At 54.0% G+C, this 25127-nt stretch overlaps 1 protein-coding gene and 1 long non-coding RNA gene across 5 annotated transcripts; one reads left to right on the top strand and one right to left on the bottom strand.

Moving 5' to 3' along the window:
* Nucleotides 1-438: 438 nt before the first annotated feature.
* On the bottom strand, nt 439-16042 carry SLC34A1 (solute carrier family 34 member 1). 4 transcript variants are annotated; one of them, XM_033180022.1, is made up of 13 exons: nt 15952-16021; nt 14656-14811; nt 14368-14517; nt 14155-14283; nt 13938-14081; nt 12679-12790; nt 12363-12558; nt 12180-12275; nt 5901-5970; nt 5472-5639; nt 2431-2547; nt 2206-2330; nt 439-1502 (listed from the first exon to the last, which is right to left on the bottom strand). In XM_033180022.1, exons 2-13 carry the CDS (start codon nt 14762-14764, stop codon nt 999-1001), a joined length of 1920 nt encoding a protein of 639 aa, XP_033035913.1. In that variant the 5' UTR covers nt 14765-14811; nt 15952-16021; the 3' UTR covers nt 439-998. The 4 variants fall into 4 exon arrangements, with proteins under 4 accessions (XP_033035913.1, XP_033035914.1, XP_033035915.1 ...); XM_033180021.1 differs by having other exon boundaries at nt 999-1502; nt 14656-14785; nt 15952-16042; XM_033180023.1 differs by lacking the exon at nt 14656-14811 and having other exon boundaries at nt 441-1502; nt 15952-16017.
* Nucleotides 10343-24474, top strand: LOC117065335. Its single transcript, XR_004429891.1, has 3 exons — nt 10343-10483; nt 10629-10838; nt 24202-24474. It is a non-coding gene; the product is annotated as an uncharacterized LOC117065335 (long non-coding RNA).
* Nucleotides 24475-25127: the final 653 nt, after the last annotated feature.

Genomic DNA, 25127 nt, shown 5'->3' on the forward strand with positions numbered 1-25127 from the left:
ACCCGCCTTCCCGTCCCCTCCCCCAGCGGCCCTGACGGCAGACCCCACCTGTCACTCATTCTGGAGCCCTGATCTTACCCCAGCAAGGAGTGATGTGTGGCTGAGGTGGATGAATTTAGAGGGCAGAGGGAGACCAGAGGGTGTTCAGCCAGGTGGGGGTCAGGGGTTGGGGGTGCAGAATCCTCCTTACTCTTGCCTTGGGGGTGGCCCCAGGCCTAGGAGGGGCTTCCAGGGAGTTTGAGTTGTGGATTGGACTCTCAGGTAGGGCCAGACAGATGGTTGGGGTGTGAGCCTGCAGGGCTGGTTTCTCTGGAACTGCACCTGACCCGGGCAGGGCAGGCTGCTCTTGCAGCCAGTCTTTGAGGGGAGATGGTGCTGCTGAACCCCGTGGCTTGGTCTTCCCTTTCACCATTGGTGGAGAGCAAAAAGACTTCTGAATGCCTAAGGAGAGTTTTGATTCCTTTTGTTTTTTTTTTCCATCAGGCAAGTGTTGGGAAGGGAAGTGTAGTGGTGTTGAAGACCTGGGTGAGGATGAGGTGATGGTATCTTGGAGGAAGGAAGGTGACAGGGAGGTGTGCAAATTCAGTGAGGCAGGCACCAACATCTATGCACAAACAGCTGCACAGTCATGTACTCAGACCCACCCTCACTCCTGTCTATCCTAGTCATGTGTACACGTGCAGAGGATCTGAAATCATGCCAGATATCCTGCAACCTGCACACAGCCTCCCACAGGTATGTCTGTGTATACGTGCATGGGCTGGCACACCTGTACACAAATACAAGCTTCTACACATGACAGGTGCACATGCAGACTCACCCCCACACGTGGGCGCACACTGACACTGTCACACAAGCCCAGACCTTTGCAGAGCTACAGAAGGAGAGACTGGCACCCAGGGTGGCACAGACACATGCACACACATATACACACCCTCCCTCCCCTTCCTTTCCACCCCAGGCCTTCCCCATTCCAGGCTGTAGTCTGGGCCCACCACCTAGAGGCGGGTGGCATTGTGGTGAGCAGGCAGTGCAAGGTGGGGAGAGGGCGTGGAAGGGGGTAACTCCTCCAGGAAGACCCTGGGGGGTAGTGGGGGTGAGCGGGGCTCAGGCCTGGCACAGCATAGGGTGGCACGGGTGATGAGGCGGTCCAGAGGCTTCAGGGAGTGCATCCAGCAAGGCAGGAAGTCCCATGTCTGTAACCACTTGGGCAAGTGCCCAGGACTCCGACTCTGCAGGACATTGATGAGCACCACGAAGGCCAGCAGGGCCCCGAAGGGTGTGCCCACACCTACCATGACCTGCCAGCCTGCCATGGAGATGCCAAACACCAGTGAGGGCAGCAGCAGGAAGCAGACAAGGAGATAGAGGACGGCGAACCAGCGGTACTTAGCCGTGCGTTTCCCCAGCGCCTTGGCCATGCGGATGGGCAGGCGTGTGCAGGGCACCGGGTACCACAGAAGGATGCCCGAGATGTTGAAGAAGAAGTGACAGAGGGCAATCTACAGGGGATGAGGCAGAGGGGCTGAGGTGGGCACTGGCTCCCAGGTCCTGGGTGAGGCCAGCAGGGGGTAGATGATAGGAACTCCAATCTGGTCTGGGCAGCAGGCAAGTTTCCACTTAGGGGTGATGTATCCCCTGCCCCCAGATCACCCCGGGGCGGCTGTGCTGGTTATGCAAATATTGAAATACTTCTAGACCAGTTGGTAAACAACTACTGCCCTGAGCTCCCCACATTTTCCCCACTGACCCCTCACACAGGAATCCTCCAGCAGATGCTGCCAAAATCCAGCAGCTAAAGGATTGATATCAGTTTCTGGACCCTCCCTCAGTCAGTGCCTTGGCTTGTCAGTTACTCCTTTGCTCCTAGAATAATTCCCCTTTGCCATTTGCGGCCCTGACCCCCACAATGGATTCCTCAAACTGCGCTGGGCGCCCTCTTATAGTGCCTCTTCCTCTTCCTTATGGGCAAATCCGATTCACTGCTATTTATTGGTATTAATTATGAGCAGTGTCTCCCTATGAGATGCTAAGGTCTCGAGGGTGGTATTGGGTCTACTTTGTCCATAATGGTTTCATTGAGCATAGTAGGTGGCCCTTAGTAGGCAGTCAAAATATTAGTTGCATGTCGTCACACCTTTGTCAGGCCCCACACCCTATACACAACTCCATCCTGCCCCAGGCGAGGCTACACTCCCAGCGCACCTGGAAAGCGCTGAACAGCTTCTCCCTGGGGCTGGCCAGGGCAGCCAGGATGGCCGTGGTGGTGGTGCCGATGTTGGAACCCAGTGTGAGTGGGTAGGCCCTCTCAATGCTGATCACATCGAGGCCTGGGGGCAGAGGGAAAGGAAGTAGGTTCCCCAGTGTCTCCTTCAGCCCTTTTGCTGCCAGCCCTGGCCCACCCCACTCCACCTCTACATGGGCACTCACCGATGAGTGGGGTGATGGCCGAGGTGAACACGGAACTGCTCTGGACCACGAAGGTCATGCTGGCGCCCACCACCATGGCAAAGTAGCCTGTTACCCAGGTGAAGGGGGCAGGGAAGTCTGCAAGGAAACCGCATCCCAGCAGGTTGGGGTCAGAGCAGGGACACGGGGAGAGCAGACCTCCGTGGGGGCACTGGGAGAGAGGACCTCCATAGGGGTTTGCTCCTACTGCAGTGGCTTCCACTTGGCCTCTTAGCTCCTGGATTAAAGGCCTTTCTCAGCCTGGCTCTGTCAGGCGACTGTGCCTTTGCTGGGGCTGTTCCCTTTGCTGGGAATATCTTACTCAGCATCTGAATATTCATCCTCAGACTCAGCATGGATGTCACTTCCTCTAGAAAGCCTTCCCTGACCCCCCTGCTCTGGAGCAGACTTTTTCTCCCTTCTCTGAACTCCCACAGCCCCATGATACCCCTTATTCTCGTATTTGTCATTCGGCCCCTCCCAGTGCATGAAGTTTAAAATGAAAACCAAGCCTGGGCAAGGTGGCTCACACCTGTAATCCCAGCACTTTGGGATGCTGAGTTGGGTGGATCACTTGAGACTGGGAGTTTGAGACAAGCCTGACCAACATAGTGAGAGCCCATCTCTATTTAAAAAAAAATTTATGATTAATAGGAAGTGTCGGCCGGGCGCGGTGGCTCAAGCCTGTAATCCCAGCACTTTGGGAGGCCGAGGCGGGCGGATCACGAGGTCAGGAGATCGAGACCCTCCTGGCTAACACGGTGAAACCCCGTCTCTACTAAAAATACAAAAACTAGCCGGCGCGGTGGCGGGCGCCTGTAGTCCCAGCTACTGGGAGGCTGAGGCGGGAGAATGGCGGGAACCCGGGAGGCGGAGCTTGCAGTGAGCCGAGATCGCGCCACTGCACTCCAGCCTGGGCGACACAGCGAGACTCCGTCTCAAAAAAAAAAAAAAAAAAAAAATAGGAAGTGTCTGGGCATGGTGGCTCACACTTGTAATCCCAGCACTTTGGGAGGCCAAGGCGGGAGGCTTGGTATTCAAGACCAGCCTAGCCAACATGGCAAAACCCTGTCTCTACTAAAAATACAAAAATTAGCCAAGTGTGGTGGTGCACACCTGTAATCCCAGTTTACTCAGGAGGCTGAAGTGGGAAGATCACTTGAACCTGGGAGGCAGAGGTTGCAGTGAGCTGAGATTGCGCCACTGCACTCCAGCCTGGGTGACAAAGCAAGACTCTGTCTCAAAAAACAAAAAAGAGAAAATGAAAATCAAATGGCGTTGCTCCCTTGCCCCAAGTCTTCTGAGTGCTCATGTTACCCTCATTAAAGTCCAGGCTCTGAGCAGAGCCTGGAGACCCCATGCTCTGGACCCTTCCCTGCCACATCACTGACCCCACTCAGCCAATCCCCTTGCTTACCCTGCTCCTGCCAGCTGCTGGCCACCCTTCTGTGCCACGGACCTGCCATGCTGGTTCCTGCCTCTGAGCCTTTGCACATACTATTCCTCCACCCAGAGTGCTCTTCATCTGCACTGTGGCTACTTGTGTCTGTTCAAATGCCAGCTGCACTAAGTGGCCTCAAACTGCGCATTGGAAGCCATCTCTTCCACACCCTACTGCATTGCCATTTTTGCTATGTCCTTGGCAGGTACCTCTCTCTGAATGTATCCCCCTAATTCATTTTCCTTTCTTCTTTATTTTTCTTTTTCTATTTTTTTAAATTTATTTTTGAACTCTGTTGCACAGGCTGGAGTGCAGTGGTGCCATCACAGCTCACTGCAGCCTCAACCTGCTAGGCTCAAGCGATTCTCCCTTTCAGCCTCCTGAGCACCTGGGACTATAGGAGCACACCACCATGCCCAGCTAATTTTAAATTTTTTTGTAAAGACAAAGTCTCAGCCGGGCATGGTGGTTCATGCCTGTAATCCTACTATTTTGAGAGACTGAGGCGGGTGGATCATCTGAGGTCAGGAGTTCAAGACCAGCCTGGCCAACATGGTGAAACCCTGTCTCGACTAAAAATACAAAAAAGGCCGGGCACGGTGGCTCAAGCCTGTAATCCCAGCACTTTGGGAGGCCGAGACGGGCGGATCACGAGGTCAGGAGATCGAGACCATCCTGGCTAACACGGTGAAACCCCGTCTCTACTAAAAATACAAAAAAAAAACTAGCCGGGCGAGGTGGCAGGCGCCTGTAGTCCCAGCTACTCAGGAGGCTGAGGCAGGAGAATGGCGTAAACCCGGGAGGCAGAGCTTGCAGTGAGCTGAGATCTGGCCACTGCACTCCAGTCTGGGCGACAGAGCGAGACTCCGCCTCAAAAAAAACAAAAAAACAAAAAAACAAAAAAATTAGCTGTGTGTTGTGGCGGGCACCTGTAATCCTAGCTACTCGAGAGGCTGAAGCAGAATTGCTTGAACCCGGAAGGCGGAGGCTGCAGTGAGCCAAGATCATGCCATTGCACTCCAGCCTGGGCAATAAGAATGAAACTGTCTCAAACAAACAAACAAACAAAGTCTCACTATGTTGCCCAAGTTGGTCTTGAACTCCTGGGCTCAAGTGATTCTGCTGTTTCAGCTGCCCAAAGTGCTGCATTTACAGGTGTGAGCCACTTGCCAATCTCATGTATTTTTCATTGCTTGCCTTCCGCTGCTGGGCTGTGAGCCCCTCAGGGCAGGACCCATCTCTATTTGTCTCACCTGTGTATACCTGGCACTCCACCTCCCTTGTCACACAGTGGGGGTGTAAGAACTCTTTGTTGATTGAATCAAACAATAGTCCAATCAACTCTTCGTTGATTGAATCAAACAAGCATCTCCACCTGCTAAAATGGAACCACAGCCAGAGGCAGCCACAGGTCTCCAGCTGTCAGCACCTCAGTGGCATCAGAAACCACCTTCTTTGTTTACATCAGGAAACCGAGGCTCAGAGATGGTAGGGTTTACCCAGATCAAGGCAGTCACAGGACTTAGCAGGATCTGGAAAGGCCCATCCTGTGGCCCTGCCCAGTCAACTGCTCACAGCTCACCAGTATTGATGACCTTCTGGATGACCTTGGCCACTTGGCCCTTGAGCAGAGAGTTGAGCATCTTGACGAGGAGGATGAGGCAGGTGCACAGCAGCACCAGGGATCCTGCCAGCAGGATGAGCCCCACAGCCAGGTCCGGTAGGCTGGTGTCCACAAAGATGTGGTTGCCTGCAGGGGGTGGAGCTCCTGACAGCTGATCCCACACCTGGCTCCCAGGTCCCCACCTTTGCCACCTGGTTGGACTCTGAGCCTAAGGCCCCACCTCAGGCTTCTTGAGCCTTAACACCGGAGCTAGACCCAGGCTCAGGAGATGGGCTGGTTGACAACTGTCCTTCCTGGGGCTGGACACGATAGTGGCTGGTGCAGGATTGCCCTGCCACTGCTAGGCTCTGCCTCTTCCATTCTGGACACCATGTTTCAGGCACTTACATTTCTGCATGGTGGCATTTCCAAGGGTCTGGCTGGAGTTGGCCTCTGCTCTCGACATGGAGGTGGGAGCCTACATTAAGAGGAGGGTGACTTAGTGAATTAGGAAAACATAGCCTGAGGTTGGAGCCGAGATGGGGGTTAGGGAAGAATGGGGAAGATGGAGATGGGCCTCCTGCTCTGTGACCATGCATGGGTCTCTTGCCCTCTCTGAGCCTGTCTCTTCCACTGAGGACATGTAGATGAAAGTAGCTGCCACACAAGAATCTGGCCCTCTGTGTGTTCTGCCCTGTCACTCCACTGGCCCAGCTCTCCCCAGGGCCACATCTGTGGCTTCCTGTCTTTCTTTTCCTCCCTCTCTCAGTGGCATTGGGTGCTGCTGAACATGTTCCTCTTTGTCTGAAAACTCCCCCTTCCTCATCTTTTATTACCAGTCCCTTTATTGGTGCCCCTTCCCCAGCATCCTGGCTCCTTCCTCTCCTCCAAGACACCCTTAGCTCAAGCTCCATTCTCCTCTAGATCAATTCCTTATTCTCAGGGGATGTAGGGGGACAGAGGGCCCAGCCCACACATCTCTTCTGTCACTTACGGTCAGTGAAATAAAGGGGCTCCCCAGGGAGGCTGTACAATTCAGAGGGCCACAGGGCTGGGCAGGTAACCTAAGTGAGCAGCTCGGGCTATGTATGGAAGAGGTGGGGAGAGTTTCTGCTGGGCCTATAGAGTCAGCAGTTACTCAGCTCCTGGTCACTGTCACCACCCAGGGACGCAGTCTGGCATGGCTAAATTGCCCAATTTCTATGAGAGAAGCCACAACTCTGAAGTTCTAGATAAAATCTCCCAATCTGTGCCAGGTGCAGTGTCGCTCATGGCTGTAATCCCAGCACTTTGGAGGCTGAGGTGAGAGGATTACTCAAGGCCAGAAGTGGGAGGCCAGCTTGGGCAACATAGCAAGACCCTGTCTCTACAAAGAAAATTAGGGCATGGTGGTATATACCTGTAGTCCTAGCTACTCAGGAGGTTGAAGCAGGAGGATCTCTTGAGCCCAAGTGTTCGAGGCTGGAATGAGCTCTGATCACGCCTCTGCACTCCAGCTTGAGTGACAGAGCAAGATCTTATCTCAAAAAAACAAAAACAAAAACAAACCACAAAAACAAAAACAAACCCCAAAAGCAACAAACTCCCAATCTGTAAATATTGGCAACCACGTAGAGTTATCTTTTACAATTCAAAGCAGGTCAGCAGAAGCAGGCCAGCCTGGCCTGTGGACAACTAATTTTTAGCCTTGTTGGGCTAATAAGTTATTTATTTATTTATTTAGAGACAGAGTTTTTGTTATGTTGCCCAGTCTAGAGTGCAGTGGCACAATCTCAGCTCACTGCAACCTCCGCCTCCTGGGTTCAAACGATTCTCCCGCCTCCACCTCCTGAGTAGCTAGGGTTAACAGGCACCTGCCACCACGCCTGGCAATTTTTTTGTATTTGTAGTAGAGACGGGGTTTCGCCATGTTGGCCGGGCTGGTCTCAAACTCTTGACCTCAGGTGATTCACCCACCTCAGCCTCCCAAAGTGCTGGGATTACAGGTGTGAGCCACTGCGCTGGCCAAGGTAAGAAATTTTATGGCATCTGGTGTAACATCCGGGTTTATTTTAGCAGGATGTGCTCCCTTGAATGGGACAATGTCTCTTTTTTTTTTTTTTTTTTTTTTTTGAGACGGAGTCTCGCTCTGTTGCCCAGGCTGGAGTGCAGTGGCCGGATCTCAGCTCACTGCAAGCTCCGCCTCTGGTTTACGCCATTCTCCTGCCTCAGCCTCCGAGTAGCTGGGACTACAGGCGCCCGCCACCTCGCCCGCTAGTTTTTTGTATTTTTTTAGTAGAGACGGGGTTTCACCATGTTAGCCAGGATGGTCTCGATCTCCTGACCTCGTGATCCGCCCGTCTCGGCCTCCCAAAGTGCTGGGATTACAGGCTTGAGCCACCGCGCCCGGCCGACAATGTCTCTTGTGTGCTCCCAGTTCGCCACATCAGGGCCTTGCGGACCCATCAAGACTGGGCATGAGTGGCAGGCCAAGAAGCCTGGAAAAAATAGGTTGTGATGGGCTAGATGGGAAAACCAGGCTGGAAAAGCGACGGTAACTGCTGCGAGGGTAAGGGAGAGAGAGAGCCAGGTGTTTGCTGTTAGGCAGATCTAAGTTCAAATCCTGCTTCATTTTTTTTTTTTGAGACGGAGTCTGGCTCTGTCACCGGGGCTGGAATGCAGTGGCCGGATTTCAGCTCACTGCAAGCTCCGCCTCCCGGATTTTACGCCATTCTCCTGCCTCAGCCTCCGGAGTAGCTGGGACTACAGGCGCCTGCCACCTCGCCTGGCTAGTTTTTTGTATTTTTAGTAGAGATGGGGTTTCACCGTGTTAGCCAGGATGGTCTTGATCTCCTGACCTCGTGATCCCCCCGTCTCGGCCTCCCAAAGTGCTGGGATTACAGGCTTGAGCAAATCCTGCTTCTTATACCAACCACCCTGGGTAAGCCATGCCACCTCTCAAAGCCCGTTTTCTGTAAAGCAGGGTAAGAGAAGAGCTGCTGTGAAGGTTACAGGGGGAAATGTGTTTAAAGCGCTCATCACAGGGCTTGGTTCATGGTGAGCCTTCGGTAAACTGTCTTCCTATATGGAGTGGCCCTCTCCCTCCCTGTGCCCGTTGAGGATCACATGGTGGGGAGGCTGTGTGTGTGACTGACTTCCTAGGTCAGGACCAGTGACCCGTGCCGACGAACCTGAGAACCCTGGCCCTGTTGGGGAGGAATCTGCTTGGACCTACCTGGGAGTACCCAGCCTGGAGGCTGAGGGAGCAGACAACCCCTTGAATGAGTGGGTGCCTGGTCAACCTGTGCCCCACTGACCTAACCTGGGCTGGGCCCAGAGGTCTCTGTGGGGAGGACTGTGGGGTCCTGGGGAGGCTGGAGGAGAATGGGGAACTTTACTGGGGTCCCAACTTAGGGCTGGCAGGGGCAGCAGCAGGGCCAAGCCCTCTGGGTTTTTAGAACCTTGACCTTCTTGCCTGGGGTTGTGTGTCCCTGGCTGGGAGGCCAGAGACCCTAAAGTATAAGAGAGGAAGGTAAAGGTGGCAGGAGGGACAAAGCCAGGCGGAGAGGGAACTGCCGGGAGGGAGCAGGCCCTGGGGCTTCCTTGTGGGGTAGAGGGAGAAGATGGAAACTCCAGCTTAGATAAAAGAGCTGGGAGACCCAGGATCTGGGGGAATCTTCCCAAGATGTGCCCATCCCTGCCTAGGCCTGGGGTCGGGTAGGAGAGGCCAGAGGGGCCTGAAGCAGGTGCTGGGCTCTGTGTGAAGGGCAGAATTGGCCTGTGGACAGCCCTGGGTCCATACCCCAGCTGAGCCATTCCCAGCTGTGTGACACTGGAGCAAACACTTAGCCTCTCTGGGCCTCAGTTTCCTCCTCTGCAGCCTGAAGTCCATAATGCTGCCCACTTTTTCCCAGGGGCTAGTTGGCAGCATTATGGAAGAGGGAGTTGGGATTTAAGTGCCTACAGGGACACCCTAAATTAAAGAGACCCCTTCTGGGAACTGAAGGAGGTGATGAAGCTCGCAGAAGACTGTCAGGATGTGGGCCTGCGCAGTAGTTTCCCCCACAGAAGAAGGGGTGCTCTAGGGCCTTTGTTCTTCTGGAAGCAGAGGGAGAGCACTGTGCCAGCAGCACCATCTGGTGGCGAAAAGGAGAACTCCTCCTTAGTGTAAGACCCGCTACCTCCGGGGTGGTCTCCACGTGGCTGTGGTCACCTGGTGGTCTTCAGGCCTGATGGGCAGCATGGGAAACAGACATATATAGTAGAATGTCAGACCAGTGAGTGGGAGAGGCAACGAGATAGAGAGTCAGGATTCCACCAGGATTTGTATCCTACAAGCCACTGGACTTCTCTGGGGCTCAGTTTTCCTCATCTGTGAAATGGGGGATGTGATAATCCCTGCCTCCCAGGTTGCAAGTCCTCAAAAGACGCTTGTTTAATCCAGGCAGGTATAGTTGATAATCCACAGTGTGACCACGTAAGAAGGTGATTCCCAGGACAATGTCAGGGTCCCGGGAGACTCAGCGTCTGAACACTACAACTGCCACTGCTTCTTCTTTCCCCATCTGGAAGGCCTTGGACTTGCCTCCTCTCCTGGGTGCATAGCTTCCCTGGCGACTAGTTCAGGTTCAGCATGGTGGAAGTTGGAGTCAATGGGAACAGGTTGGAAGGAAGCACAGGGAGACTCTGCGGCCAAAGGACAAACCCAAGTCTTTGGGCAGGAGGAGCCAGGAGGCACTTCACACTTCGCAAGACCAAGCACATCCATTGCTGTGTGAGTCACGCTCCTTCGGCGGGGTCCCAGAAAGAGGGTGAACGTGAGAGCTTGGGTCCCACCCACCAACTACTCTCCAAGCTGAGGAAATCAGACCCTGCCCTGCAGAAAGCGTTGAAGGAAAGCATTTCCTGGTAGAGTGAGGAAGAGAAACCAGCTGGACAAGTGGCAGCTGCAGCCGTAGAGAAAGGCCCAAGGGCGGCCTCCACAGAGTGAACCTGGGTGAGGATGACTTCAGGTGAGGATGTGGAGGCTGCGGGTTGAGACCTGCCCGAAGCTGCAGCAGGTGACCAGCAGAGAGCTCAGAGGGAACGAGGATCAGAGCTGTTTTCCATGGCTTGCTCTGTGTGAAGATCAAAGTGTGTGATTTCTCTCCCTTCCAGATTTTGCTATGAAGTAGAGAGGCTTGTGGTGATTCAGAGAGCACTGAGAGTGCTCACAGAGCGCGTGAGAAGGTGGTTGATGTATTAAAGAGGTCACGAAGTCAGCGTAAAAGCTGCCCGCTGGGGCTTTTCTATGTAAGGCTGCTTTGAACACTCAGAGGCTGAGCCGGAGCAACTTCAGACGCAAAGGAGCATCGCAGGGCGAGCCCGGTGAGTGTTTTCTGTTCACACCAGGATGAAGGTCCAGTCACAAGGAGTGGAAGGGTAGGGGGGAGGGCTTGTGCTTGTGCTGTGGCTTTGGGTTTCCTCATATCTCATTGTAAATGGAGTTATGTCTCGTATGCACGCATCAAGGAGAAGCAAATATGGTGCATTGTGGTTTGGATGAAGTGTCTTCCTTTTTTTTTTGACAGAGAGTCTCGCTCTGTCACCCAGGCTGGAGTGCAGTGGCGCAATCTCGGCTCACTGCAAACTCCACCTCCCGGGTTCACGCCATTCTGCCTCAGCCTCCTGAGTAGCTGGGACTACAGGAGCCCGCCACCACACCCGGCTACTTTTTTGTTTTGTTTTGTTTTTCAGTAGAGACGGGGTTTCACCTTGTTAGCCAGGATGGTCTCGATCTCCTGACCTCGTGATCTGCCCGCTTCGGACTCCCAAAGTGCTGGGATTACAGGTGTGAACCACTGTACCCAGCCGAGCATCTTCCTTTTTATGGCTGAGTAAGGAAGTGTGCTAATCGCCTGCTTCCTTGTCAGCCTGGCATAATGGGTGGTCCATGAGTGTCCACTAGATTCTAACAGATCTTCCCAGCATTAGAAGCAGCAGAAACAGTGCAGAAGGACGAGGGACTCCTGCCTGTGGCAGTCTCCAGGAGAAGGGATCCCCGATGCCAGCACAAGTGGCTGTTAGATCTCCAAGGAGGTCTCTGTGCAGTCCACCTTCCTGTTCACCCTACTTTCCTGGGTATCCTTATAGGACACGCCTCCTCCTCCCATTACCTGGGTCCCAAAACACGGCCCAGCTGAGTCACTAACTCCTCTGGGGTGCTCAGGCCCTGAAATGGTAGTACAAGCTCTGGCATGTTTCTTAGTCTCTCTGAACCTGTGTCTCTACCTGTGAAACCTAAGGTTTGCACTAGATGAGTGGTTCTCAAACTTGAGCACGGAGCACACCCAGAGGAACTGCTGAAGTATAGGCCACTGGCCCCACTCCCGGGGGTTTCCAGATTCAGTAGGTTTAGGGAAGGGCAGGGTGATTTGCATCTCTAATAGGTTCCTACATGGTACCCAAGATGCCGGCCTGGGACCACACTTCAAGAACCACTGGGCTAGATCAGTTACATAATAACTCTGATTGGTGATATCTGCCTAAGGCAATGTATGAAGTTGGGAGGAATTAGCAATGTTTACTGTAAGCACAGTAGAAGGGCCACATATTTGCCCTCTCCTGGCTAAATGATCTTCAAGGTCTATCTGGGGCATTTTGAACAGACAATGAAACCAACAGCTTGAAGAGGGAGTCCTCTTACCTGGGGCTAGGCCTGGGACTTACCTCTAAGGAGTCTGGGTGGCACCAGATCCGGATGAGACTGTGGTTCCTCAGGGACTCATCACCAGTGGCAATGCTGGTTATCACGGACTTGTCCAGCTGTGGGCAAGATGTGGGCAGGGGGAGTGAAGGAGGCTGGGTCCCTTGCTACCCCCACCCTCACCCCATGCCAGGCCCTGCTGTTACCTGGATGATGAGCTTCGTGAAGGGCTCTGTGATGAACTTGAGTAGGTCAGGAGTGTCACGGCCACCATGGATGTTGAAGGAAGCCACCACAAGTCGAGTGACGTGGTGCAGGTAGCCGGTGGCAGCCTCCAGGGGCAGCAGGACCAGCACTGACAGCCAGTTAAAGCAGTCATGCACCGTGGCCCCCGCGAAGGCCCTGGGCAGGGAGGCCACATTGCAAGGCAGGCTGGAGCCAGAGCACGGTCACGCCCGGGGTTCCTGGCATCTGGGGCTGTCCTCCCCCAGGCACAAGCCCCCAACCCCCAGCCCCCCTCACCGCCGGAAGTGAGTCCTGTCCCCCGCCTGCATCAGGGCCACGATGGTGTTGGTGACAGAGGTGCCGATGTTGGAGCCCATGATGACGGGGATGGCAGAGCTTACCTCCAGCACTGGTAGAAGAGAAGACGTCCTAACGAATTTGACGGTCACCCCGCTCCTGCCCCACGGCCCCACCACAACTCTTGTCAGGTCCCCACCCATGTCCCAGTCCCCAGTGGACGCTCCTGCCATGCTGCTGAGTCTGCCTAGCCTTAGTGTCACAGGTGCATGTGGCACGGGCTGTGCATTTACAGGTGTGTGCATTCATCCATGTGAGTAGATGTACACGTGCTGCTCATGGTGTATGGATGTGAACGTGTGTGCGTGTGAGGCCTTCATTATGAGGGCTCGTGGGCTCATGTCCTATGTGCAAATAGAGATTTGTGCTTGTGTGTGCACACATGTCCCCAAGCGTGATGGTTAGTTTTTTTTTTTTTTTTTTTTTGAGGAGGAGTCTCGCTCTGTCGCCCAGGTGGAGTGCAGTGGTGCGATCTCGGCTCACTGCAAGCTTTGCCCCCAGGTTTCACTCCATTCTCCTGCCTCCGCCTCCCAAGTAGCTGGGACCACAGGCATCTGCCGTCATGCCTGGCTAATTTTTTTTTTTTTTGTATTTTTAGTAGAGACGGGGTTTCACCGTGTTAGCCACGATGGTCTTGATCTCCTGACCTTGTGATCCACCCGCCTCAGCCTCCCAAAGTGCTGGGATTACAGGCATTAGCCACCGCGCCCGACCAGTGGTGGTTAGTTTTATGTGTCAACTTAGCTAGGCTGTGGTACCCAGTTATTCAACCCAACACTAGCCTGGGTGTTCTGTAAGGCGTTTTGTAGATGCAATTCACATCTATAGTCAGCTAACCTTAAGAAAAGGAGATTATCCTTGGTAACCTGGGTCAGCCTCACCCAATAGGACGAAAGGCCTCGAGCAGAACTGAGGCTTCCCTGAGGAAGGAGAAACCCTGCCCTGTCTGGACTACAGTGTCGGCGCCCACCTGAGAGTTCCCGCCTGCCCTTCCAATGCCCTGGCCTACGGATTCCCGACTTGCCCAGACAGCCCACTGTCGGGGAAGCTAGTTTCTTGCCATAAATCATCTGGGTCACACACAGCTACAGTTTGGGCTCCTCTCGTGTCCCTGGCTGATATGGGAGTCAGGCTGAATGGAGGCCAGCCTTCCTGGGGTGCCCCTCCAGGCTCTTCCCCACCGTGGTGGGCCAACTCACAGCCAGAGGAGACCATGCTGACGATGATGGACGTAGAGGTGCTGGAGCTCTGCACCAGCATGGTCACCAGGATCCCCACCACCAGCCCCGCCACCGGGTTGGACAGGATGGCATTATCCTTGAAGATGTCACCAGCCACCTTCCCTGGGGAGCACGAGCCGATGTTGTCCAAGGCCCTTCAGGAACCCCTCCCAGGTCTCTTCCACTTGGGCCCTACCTCCAGCCAGCTGGAAGGCTGAGCTGAGCACGTCCAGGGAGCAGATGAAGAGGTAGAGGAAGGTGAGCATCAGCGGCACCTTGAGCAGCATGGCGCCAGCCTGGCGCAGCTTGGAGACCAGCCTGGGCTCTGGATGGGGGAAGCCATGAGCATAGTGGGCAGAGGCCAGGGCAGGGACTGCTGCTGCCCCTACTGCCCCTAGCCCAGGCCCACCTGGCTTCTGCTCCTCCTCCAGGACCAGCTTGGCAGGCAGTGGTTCATGGCTCTCCAGGATCTCCCCACAGGGGCAAGTGTGCTCAGCAAGGGCCACAGGGCCTAGGCTGGGGAAGGCATAGGCAGAGGTCCCCGGGATCCTGTGTAGGACTAGGGAGGGAGCCTGGTCAGGAGCTCCCAGAGGCCCCAAAGCGGGGAGGCAGGGAGGGACAGGCAGGGGAAGTGGCCTCACCCGGGATGTGGTCAACCGTGGGCAAAGAGGGTCCAGGGTGTGGGAGCAGCACTCACCCTGAGGGCTGGGCACGTAGGCAAAGGTCGTCCCTCGCATCACATGCCCCCCACGGACTGGGAGTGGGGAGACAGCAGGGGACCCCAGCCTCTCTCCATAGGACAGCATCCTGGGCACCCACTGTGAGGTCTGGAGGTCAGTGGGTCGCAGCAATGCTGAATGACAATGGCTGTGTCCGGGACACTCACTCCCACACACCCTCACCTGCACAAACCCCCATGGCGCGTGATTCCAAACACACACCCAGCAAAGTACACCCTCGATCCTCACCACACACACCCCGCCGAGACTCACATGCAGACTTACATGTGCACATCTGTGCTGGGCACCTGCATGTGAGTCTCAGAGGGGTGTGTGTGGTGGTGGTGAGGTGTTCATTCATTCGCGCCATTCACTCATTCAGAGAGTATTACGGAGCTCTAGCTCAGGCTCTGAAGCAGAGGCTGGGATATAGCATTGAAGAAAGACACTGAGAACTGAGGACACCCAGCCTGTGTGGGGCTGGAGGGGGCCAGGGAATATGTGGTGTTGGCAGTGGCTGCAGGTATGGGCTGGGGCTGGGCCGGGCTTCAGTTTTGCCTACCTGGAGAGCAGGGAGGAGCTGCAGTCACCTCCCTTCTCATGGGGTCAGCTGGGCACACATGGAGGTCCCCTGGTCCGGATCCTGAGTTCCTGGGTTCCCCTCACAATGAACTCCTTTCCCCATCCACCCCCTCAAGGGGCAATAAACAAACACTGACAGGCTTGCTTCAGCCCCCTGCTTGTCCCTGCACTGCCCCAGGAGTCTCGGCTATTGGGGTGGAGGCACCCTGATCTGCCTCAGCACTCCCCGCATTGTCCCAGAGTCCTTGGCTGTTGTGGTGGGGGTGTGAAGGGCTGAATTCAAGCCCTGAAGGAGCAAGAGTCCTTTTTTTTTTTTTGAGACAGACTTTCACTCTTGCTGCCCAGGCTGGAGTGCACTGGCGCAATCTCGGCTCACTGCAACCTCCGCCTCCTGGGTTCAAGCGATTGTCCTGCCTCAGCCTCCCAAGTAGCTGGGATTACAAGTGCCCACCACCATGCCCAGCTAATTTTTTGTATTTTTGGTGCAAACTCGACCTCAGGTGATCTGCCCACTTGGCCTCCCAAAGTGCTGGGATTACAGGTGTGAGTCACTGCGCCTGGCTGGACTGACATGTTATATGGGCCGCGGTGGGGGTGGGCACAGATAGGACAGAGATGAAGTGGCTGGGGTGCTGGGCTGTTTCCTACTCAGAGCTGGCGGTGGGGGTGGGATGTGAGGGTCCTGGGCTCACCTTGGGATTCTGTGTTTCAGCTTCTGCTCAGCAGCTCAAGGAAGCCTCCAGGGCCCGAAGGAGAACTGGGACCCTCCTCTTTATACCCTCGTGTCCAAGGGCAAAGTCCCTGGAACTCTAGCTACCCTCCCTCCGTTCCCCAATTAACCTCACCCCCGAGATTCCTCCCAGTTAATTGCTAATCGTCAGCTCTGCATGGGGAATCTGTGGTCAGGCTCTCTGCGTCAACCACGACCCAGACACATCCCCCGCCCGCAGGCAGAGACCCTGAGGCCACTCAGCACCTTGTTCCCAGGGTCCCCTCATTCCTGGCCTGACAGGACTCCCCAGGGAGTGACCCAAACATCCTATGGCCTTCGGAGGTTGCAGTGAGCCAAGAACGTGCCACTGCACTCCAGCCTGGGTGACAGAGTGAGACTGTCTCAGAAAAAGCAAACCAAACCAAACAAAACAAAAACATCCTATGGCCTTGACAAGCGTCAGGGCGTCTGTGAGTCTCCCAGGGGGAGCTCGGAGGAGAGGGAGTGTGAGATGAGGACCTACGCCGGAGAGACTGGAGGACGTTGAATCGTGCCAGGTCTCTAATGCCCGACCCTGGGTGCAGGATGTGAGTCTGAGTCGATGTGGAGCTGCCCTCCAGACTGGGAAGGGCCTGATCTGTCTTTTAGAATGACCCCAGTGGGGTGGAGCCCAGACACGTGGAAGAGAGCTTGGAAGCAGAGAGGCCAGTTAAGAGGCTGATGAAATGGTCCAGGCAAGAGACGATGAGGCCTGAACTAAGATGGGAACAGAGGGGCTGGGGAGGGCCGGTGCATCCCAGGGACACCTGGCCAGTAGGATTGGTGATGGGGAGGGAGAGAGGGAAAGGAAACAGATGGGAGTCCCGTCTCTGGATCTTTGGCTAGGGCTGGGTTCACGCCCAGGTAGGAGGGTGTCACTGAGTCAGGGAAATGCAATAATTTCTCAGTTCTTATGTCAGAATCTCTGGGTTCTTGAGCTTGAAGGTTAATGTCACATTGAGTGTCTCCACCTATGAGCAAACTGACACCCCCACAGCGGGCCCAGAGACCCCGGCCCACGTGGCCTGTTTCTCTCCTCTCCCCCGCACAGCTCAGACCCTTGGCAGGAGCGGCTGAATCTAAGGCGCTCCTGGTGAACTGGGGGTGTTTCTCCTTTTAATAAGGTTGTGCTTTTTGGTATGTTTGAAGTTTGCCTTCCCCGCTGTCACAGAGCTCTGGGTTCAGTGGGGGAGGCAGTTAGCTATTGATCAAATCCATCAAGAGATGTAACTCCAAACTGCTGCGGATTTACGCAGCCACCACTTCCAAAAATTTATTTTGGGGTTACAGCCCTAGTGAAAGTGAGAAAATGCTGGATCTGACCAGAGCTGCTGTTGGGACTCATAAGAGCAGCCGAGAAGGCAGCTCCATTCCAGCACTAAAGCATCTCTTCCCAGCCTCTCTGCCATTTCAGCACCTCCCTGCCTACTGCCTGCCTCGTCCGTGGTCAGTGACAGAGTCTGTGTGTCCTCCTGGGTGGTGATTCCTACCTTGTCTGTGCACCTGGGCTCTGGCCATGGCCTCCCCAGACCTTTTCTGGGCTGAGAGCCTGCCTGGTTGGGGGTGTCTCGCGTTGAGAAAAGGTACCCAGCGGGAGGAACTGTTTTGGAGGGAAGGTGCCAAGCTCCGTCTGCTCAGGCTGTCTGAGCGGCCTCTGGCATGAGCAGTTGGCTCTGCAAGCCAGAAGCACACACTGTGCTTCTCACCCCAAACCTGGGCCTCCTCCTTCTTCCTGATCTTGGTGAGCAGCACACCGTCCATCCATCTGGGTCGGGCACCAAGCAGACATCCTTGCTGTTTCCTTCCCCTCCACTTCCTCGTTTCCAACCCATTCCTCAATTCTCCCAATTTTATTGTTCCAGGAGCTCCCTGATCCTTTTGCTGTTAGGCCTCTCTGTGGCCACCTCCCTGGACTGGGCCTGTCATCTCCCCTGGGTCACTGCAGTGGCCTCCCAAGCGCTCTGTCCATTTCTGCCCTTGCTGCCACTGATCCGTGCTCCAAAACAGCAGACAGCAATCTTTTCTAAATGCCAAGCTAGGCTGGGCGTGGTGGCTCACTCCTGTAATCCCAGCACTTTGGGAGGTCGAGGTGGGTGGGTCACCTGAGGTCAGGAATTTGAGACCAGCCTGGCCAACATGGTGAAACCCCATGTCTACTAAAAATATAAAAAATTAGCCGGGCGTGGTGGTGGGCACCTGTAATCTCAGTTACTCGGGAGGCTGAGGCAGGAGAATCACATGAACTCAGAAGGCGGAGGTTGCAGTGAGCCGAGATCGCATCATTGCACTCCAGCCTGGGCAACAAGAGCACAACTCTGTCTCAAAAAAAAAAAAAAAGAAAGAAAGAAAAACCAAGCTAAGCATGTCGCCTCCTCTCCCTTTTAAAACCTGCCCCTGCTAACCACTTAGCATAAAGCCCAGGATCCTACAGTAGCCTAGAAGGACCAGGGTGACATGGCTTCCTACCTGCTTTGCCAGCCTCAGACTGTGCCTGAGAACCTGTACCCCAGAGAGGGCATGTACAGGAGGAGAGAAGGGGCCAGGGCCGAGCCCAGAGGCGCACCTACATTTTTTTGAGATGGAGTCTTGCTCTGTCGCCCAGGCTAGAGTGCAGTGGTGCAATCTTGGCTTACTTAAACCTCTGCCTCCCAGGTTCAAGCAATTCTCCTGGCTCAGCCTCCTGAGTAGCTGGGACTATAGGCACCCGCCACCACGCCCGGCTAATTTTTGTATTTTTGGTAGAGATGGGGTTCACCATGTTGGCCAGGATGGTCTCGATCTCCTGACCTTGTGAGCCACCCGCCTCAGCCTCCCAACATACTGGGATTACAGGAGTGAGCCACGGCACCCGGCAGGCACCTATATTTAAGGGAGACTGAGAGGAGCAGCCAGGGACCAGGAGGAAGCCACCTCAGAAGCCAGGTTGGACCACGTTTTGAGAGAGACACCCTGGTTGGCTGGGTCAAGTGCTGCTGAGATGTCAAGTAATCTGGGAACAGAGAGGACTTAACAACCAGGGGCTATCAGCCACCTGGGAGGGCGTGTTAAGGGAGGAGTCAGCTTGCGATGGTGTGGGAAGGAGCGGGAGGCGGGGAGCAGAGACAGCATGGCCAGCATGAACATGAGAAGCTGACATATATTGAATTTCATCACACCAATGAAAACCATTTCTCCAGGAGAGGCATAACTGCTGAATGGAGAGAGAGAACGATCCCAAGAACAAATGTGCACATCCAGGAACTGAGCAAGCTGTGGAGGCTGGCACAATCAGCCATTTCTGCAATTCTTCAGAGCCATATGCTCCTTAAATGCACAGTCACACAGCAGGGGTGCATCCCCTCTATATCTCAGGCCTGTAATCCTGCACTTGGAGGCTGAGGTGGGAGGATCACTTGAACCCAGGGGTCTAAGACCAGCCTAGGCAAGACCCTGCCTCTAAAAAAAATAAAATAAATTATTAGCCGGGTGTGGTGGCACACATCTGTAGCTGGGAAGGCTGAGGTGGGAGGATTGCTGAAATCTGGGAAGTCAAGGCTACAGTAGGCTGTGATTGCACCATTGCCCTCCAGCCTGGGTGACAGAGCAAGATGCTGTGTCAAAAATAAAATAAAATAAAATAAAATAAAATAAAATAAATGAGGCTGGGTGTGGTGGCTCACACCTGTAATCCCAGCACTTTGGGAGGCTGAGGCAGGCAGATCACCTGAGGTCAGGAGTTAGAGACCAGCCTGGCCAACATGGCAAAACCCCATCTCTACTAAAAATACAAAAATTAGCAGGGCGTGGTGCTGTGCACCTGTAATCCCAGTTACTTGGGAGACTGAGGCAAGAGAATTCCTTGAATTCAGGAGGTGGAGGTTGCAGTGAGCCGAGATCACGCCACTGCACTGCAGCCTGGGTGACAAGTGTGAAACTCCATCAAAAAAAAAAAGAGAGAGAGAAGGAAGGGAGGGAAAAAAAAGAGAAAGAAGAAAGAAAAGAAAGAAGAAAGGAAAGGAGAAAGGAGAGAGAAAGGAAAGAAAGAAGGAAGAAAAAGAAAGAAAGAAAGAAAAAGAAAGAAAGAAAGAAAAAGAAAGAAAGAAAGAAAGAAAGAAAGAAAAAGAAAGAAAGAAAGAAAGAAAAGGAAAAGAAAAGGAAAGGAAAGAAAGAGAGAGGGGCTGGGCGCAGTGGCTCACGCCTGTAATCCCAGTACTTTGGGAGGCTGAGGCGGGCGGATCACCTGAGGTCAGGAGTTTCAGACCAGCCTGACCAACATGGAGAAACCCCGTCTCTACTAAAAATTCAAAAAATTAGCCGGGCATGGCGGCCCATGCCTGTAATCCCAGCTACTTGGGATTCTGAGGCAGGAGAATCGCTTGAACCTGGGAGGCGGAGATTGTGGTGAGCTGAGATCGCGCCACTGCACTCCAGCCTGGGTGGCAGAGCAAGACTCTGTCTCAAAAAAAGAAAAAAGAGAGAGAGAAAGAAAGACCATTCTGCCCATGACCTGGATTTTTGTTTTGGGGGGATGGGAAACTGACTAATAACCAGCATAACCTCATAACAGCATAACACACTTTCCCATCAGCATAGTTTGAGAGTTCCTGCCTCTTCTCACAAGCATGTTATTTATTCAACAAACATCTAAGCTCCACGGTGAGTCAGCACGGTGCTGTAACTTGGGTGTATGGCAGTGAACATCTCATCCGGCCTCCACATCAGCACAATGGCCATGCACACAGTCACGAGTGTGCGCTGCACACATCAGGGGCACATCCCCCCTGTATCTCTTGTCAAAAAAGTGGTTCTCACCAGTGGGTTCCCTTTGAGAGACAAAGTAATGCCTTTCCCGGCCCCCTTGACTTTGTCCTCTCTTGGAGACGCTGGACTTCAATTGGAGCTGCCCGGCCCCAGCACAGAGCAGGCAAGGCCCTGAAACATTGTCTCTTCCAAGTTCTATTTTCCAGATAGGGGCCCAGGGCTAAAATAAATGCTATGGGTCTAGGGCAGGGTTGGGTGACCTGAGAACACCTCATGCCTGTTTAGGGGACAAGTGCCCTACATAAATTATTAATCTTGATGGCCAAGGCACTGGTCACTCATTTACTGATAAGGCCAAAGTCTGTGGCCAAAAGAGCTGAGGCTGCTTTGGCCTTTTTTTCAGAAGTCACCTCTTCTCCTGCAGCTCGCTTCCTCATATGGCTCCAGCCTATCACACTGGCCTTAGGACCAGGCCAGAGAGCGAGGCTGAGAGCATGCTACCAAGGCAGGCCCCGGCTCTGGTGTCCGGGTCTGGACCTGAAGCTCTGAGGTCTGGCTTTAGACTACAGGTCTTAGGCTGTGTATTTCAGGCCTGGAGCTTATCTCCAGGTTCTGGGATCTTCTCCTGGCTGGGAACTCCAGGCCCTGCACTCTAAATTCTCAGGTTCAAGCTCTGGGTTCTGGGCTCTGGGCTCTGAGACCCAGTCCCCTGGCCCTAGTTTCTGGGTTCGGATGTCAAGCTTGGGACTCTGGTTCTAGACACTGGGCTCCAAATTCTGGGCTCCAGGCTCCGATTCCATATTCCAGACTGCAGGTTCTAGACTTCAGCCTCTTGGTTCCAGCTTCTGGGTTCTGGGCTCCAAGTGACCTCCCTGGCTAGTGGGGTTATCCCCACCTACCCTTCTTAGCTACCGGGACTTCATGCTGGCAGCCAGCAACCTAGGCCAGCCTGAGGGGTGATGCTGGTTCTATGGCAGTCCTCCCTTTGCTTTCTGTCCCTGGTCTAACCCCAAGCCAGTTCTCTGGAGACAGGTGCTAAGATGGTTACTGAGCACCCTTCGCCCAGACCCTGCAGTTTTCACAGTCCACATGGACATATTCATGTTCCCAGCTCTTCCTGGGCCCCACCAGGACCATCAAGGATGCCAATGGTGCCCCCTGGAGTTGGGCAGTTCATGGTCCTGTGCTCAGCCTGAGCTGCATCTGATTCAATGTAACGAACCAAGTGTGTTCCCCGCAACCTGGGCCTTTGTTTCCCTTTGGTAGCTGACTTCCAGCTTCTTCTACACCCCCTCAAAAGCCCGGGTCACCTGATTACCAGGCTAGACACCCTGCGGGGTGCATCTTGTGATCACCCCCTTGGGGGTTGGTGCGGTTGCATCAGCACTTCCAGCAGGGGCTCCAGATGAGCAGCCAGTCCCTCTTCCTGACCCCCGGAACCCTGGCCCAGAACCCAGGACACTGTGCCCCGTGCTTGCCCTGTGCCCATTTTGTGCCATCCTCTTCCCCAGCCCCAAGACTTGGTGAAGGTGGGAGAGAACCAGAGACAAGTAGCAAGATTGTCTCTTGGGGACTTGGAGCCACATGGGCTCCACGTGTGCTCAAGAAGGTCATGCCTGTGCTCTTAGCCAGTGCCCTCTGCTAAATGGAGTGTTGCAAGGATGCAGAAAGATCAACAAACAACAGTGTGTGGGCCAGGCAGGGTGGCTCATGCCTGCAGTCCCAGCACTTTGGGAGGGCGAGGCAGGTGGATCACCTGAGGTCAGGAGTTCGAGACCAGCCTGGCCAACATGGTGAAACCCTGTCTCTACTAAAAATAGAAAAATTAGCCGAGCATGATAAAAATTAGCTGGACTGGCCGGGTGTGGTAGCTCAAGCCTGTAATCCCAGCACTTTGGAAGGCCGAGATGGGCAGATCACGAGGTCAGGAGATCGAGACCATCCTGGCTAACACGGTGAAACCCCGTCTCTACTAAAAAAAAAAAAAAAAAAAAAATACAAAAAACTAGCCGGACAAGGTGGCCGGCGCCTGTAGTCCCAGCTACTCGGGAGGCTGAGACAGGAGAATGGCGTAAACCGGGAGGCGGAGCTTGCAGTGAGCTGAGATCCGGCCACTGCACTCCAGCCTGGGCGACAGAGCGAGACTCCGTCTCAAAAAAAAAAAAAAAAACATGGTAAAAATTAGTGGGCGCCTGTAATCCTAGCTACTCGGGAGGCTGAGGCAGGAGAATCACTTGAACCTGTGAGGCAGAGGTTGCAGTGAGCCGAGATCGCACTACTGCACTCCAGCCTGGGTGACAGAGTGAGATTCCATCTCAAAAACACAAAAACAAAACAACCAAAAAAAACGACTGTGTGTGTTCTCCCTTCCTTCACGCTGCACACTGGGTGGACTGGCCCCTCCTGGCTTCCCACCTGGTGGGGTTGGGAAGTGGCTCCACCATCTTTTCTGACCACCCAGAAGTCAGCTCAGAGCAGCTGGTGCCCCTTACCCCTGCCCCAGGTCTGAAGGAGGAGGCCATGGGCCTGGGCCTCTCTCCCAGCAGATGGGTCCTAGCCGGCCAAGGAGGTGAAGATTCCAGGAGCACAGAAACTGGGAGGAAGGAAGCAGGTCCCCTTCAGCCCAGGGCTGCTTCAAGGGGTGAGTTGGGAAGAGAGTCTCAGAGGAAATCATGGCAGAGGGGCACACTCCACCGACTAAAATGGGCCGAGAGGGGTGGTGGGCTCCAGCTCCCAAAGGAAGGACTAGGCTCTACTAAAGAGTGGTGGCCCACCAGGGACAAAGAGGGGATCTTCGGGAGTCCTTCATATTATTGTAATTATTAAAAAATTGTATCCTTAAAAAAAAATTAAAGCTAAGATGAAAGTCTCTTGTGACCACTACCCCCAGTCCTAGTCCCCTTCCTGTCTCCTTATTAGTTTGGCGATTCTCCTGCCTCAGCCTCCCAAGTAGCTGGGATTACAGACACCTGCTAATTTTTTATCATGCCTGGCTAATTTTTTCTTTTCTTTTCTTTTCTTTTTTTTTTTTTGAGACGGAGTCTCGCTCTGTCGCCCAGGCTGGAGTGCAGTGGCCGGATCTCAGCTCACTGTAACCTCCGCCTCCCGAGTTCACACCATTCTCCTGCCTCAGCCTTCTGAGTAGCTGGGATTACAGGCACCTGCCACCATGCCCGGCTAATTTTTTTGTATTTTTAGTAGAGATGGGGTTTCATCGTGTTAGCCAGGATGGTCTTGATCTCCTGACCTCGTGATCCACCCGCCTCAGCCTCCCAAAGTGCTGGGATTACAGGCGTGAGCCGTGGTACCCGGCCCACACACTGTTGTTTGTTGACTTCTCTGCATCCTTGGAGAATATTCTCTCTCCTTTCCCTACACTTGTAAGTGCCTCTGTGCTTGTGGTTTATATAAAGTTATCGTGCCATGTGTATTGCTCTGCTTTATTTTACAGAACAACAGAACATCTTGGAGGATTTTCCACATTAGAACACGCTGTACCCAGTTCTTTATCTGCTGTGTGGTACTGCAGAGCATGGACACGCTACACTGTTTTATTATGCCCACCCCCAGCCACATACAGTTGTTTGTTTTAGGGTCACAGATAACCCTGCAGGGATAGGCCTCTTCGTGCCTGGAAGTGAGTGATTCTCTAGTGGCACCACTAGGGTCACACGCTGTTTTTAAGTTTTGGCAGAAACTCCAACAAACTGTCCCCCTGGAGTAGCCATATCAAAGTACTGTCCTGGGACCAGGCGCGGTGGCTCACACCTGTAATCCTAGCACTTTAGAAGGCTGAGGCGGGTGGATCATGAGGTCAGGAGTTCGAGATCAGTGTGGCCAACGTGATGAAACCCCATCTCTACTAAAGATACAAAAAAAAAAAAAAAAAATTAGCCGGGCGTGATGGCACACGCCTGTAATCCCAGCTACTCGGGAGGCTGAGGCAGGAGAATCGCCTGAATCCAGGAGGTGGAGGTTGCAGTGAGCCGAGATTGCACCATTACACTCCAGCCTGGGCAACAGGGCAAGACCCCATCTCAAAAAATGAAACGAAACAAAACAAAACAAAACACCCACGAAGTACTCTTCTGGGAGAGGACCCTGGCTCCCCATTGGGGATTTCTGCAGCAGCTAGGCCGCCCTGGGGTGTGTCCCCATCAGACAGCCTGGGTGCTAGTGAAGCTCCTGTGACAACTCCTTACAGGATCCTGGGCTAGTCACTTCCCCTCTTGCAGCCTGAGTTCACCTTCACCAGGTTGTTTTGTTGTGAAGGCAAAAAAGGAGATAAAGGATGGAGCAAGTCTAACTTGGGGACCTCAGTAAATGTGATTTCCTGCACCTGCAGGGCTGACCTCTGTGCATGCTCTTCTACCTGGC

This window comes from Trachypithecus francoisi, unplaced genomic scaffold (assembly GCF_009764315.1).
Source record: "Trachypithecus francoisi isolate TF-2019V2 unplaced genomic scaffold, Tfra_2.0 Lachesis_group2, whole genome shotgun sequence".
Lineage (NCBI taxonomy): Eukaryota > Metazoa > Chordata > Mammalia > Primates > Cercopithecidae > Trachypithecus > Trachypithecus francoisi.

Coding starts and splice junctions, on each gene's coding strand:
- SLC34A1 (XM_033180022.1), bottom strand. CDS start 14,764: ATGCTGTCCTATGGAGAGAGGCTGGGGTCCCCTGCTGTCTCCCCACTC. Junction 14,082..14,154: donor AGCCTTCCAGCTGGCTGGAG/GTAGGGCCCAAG, acceptor CGTGCTCCCCAG/GGAAGGTGGCTGGTGACATC. Junction 5,971..12,179: donor GCCACCCAGACTCCTTAGAG/GTAAGTCCCAGG, acceptor CTCTTAATGTAG/GCTCCCACCTCCATGTCGAG.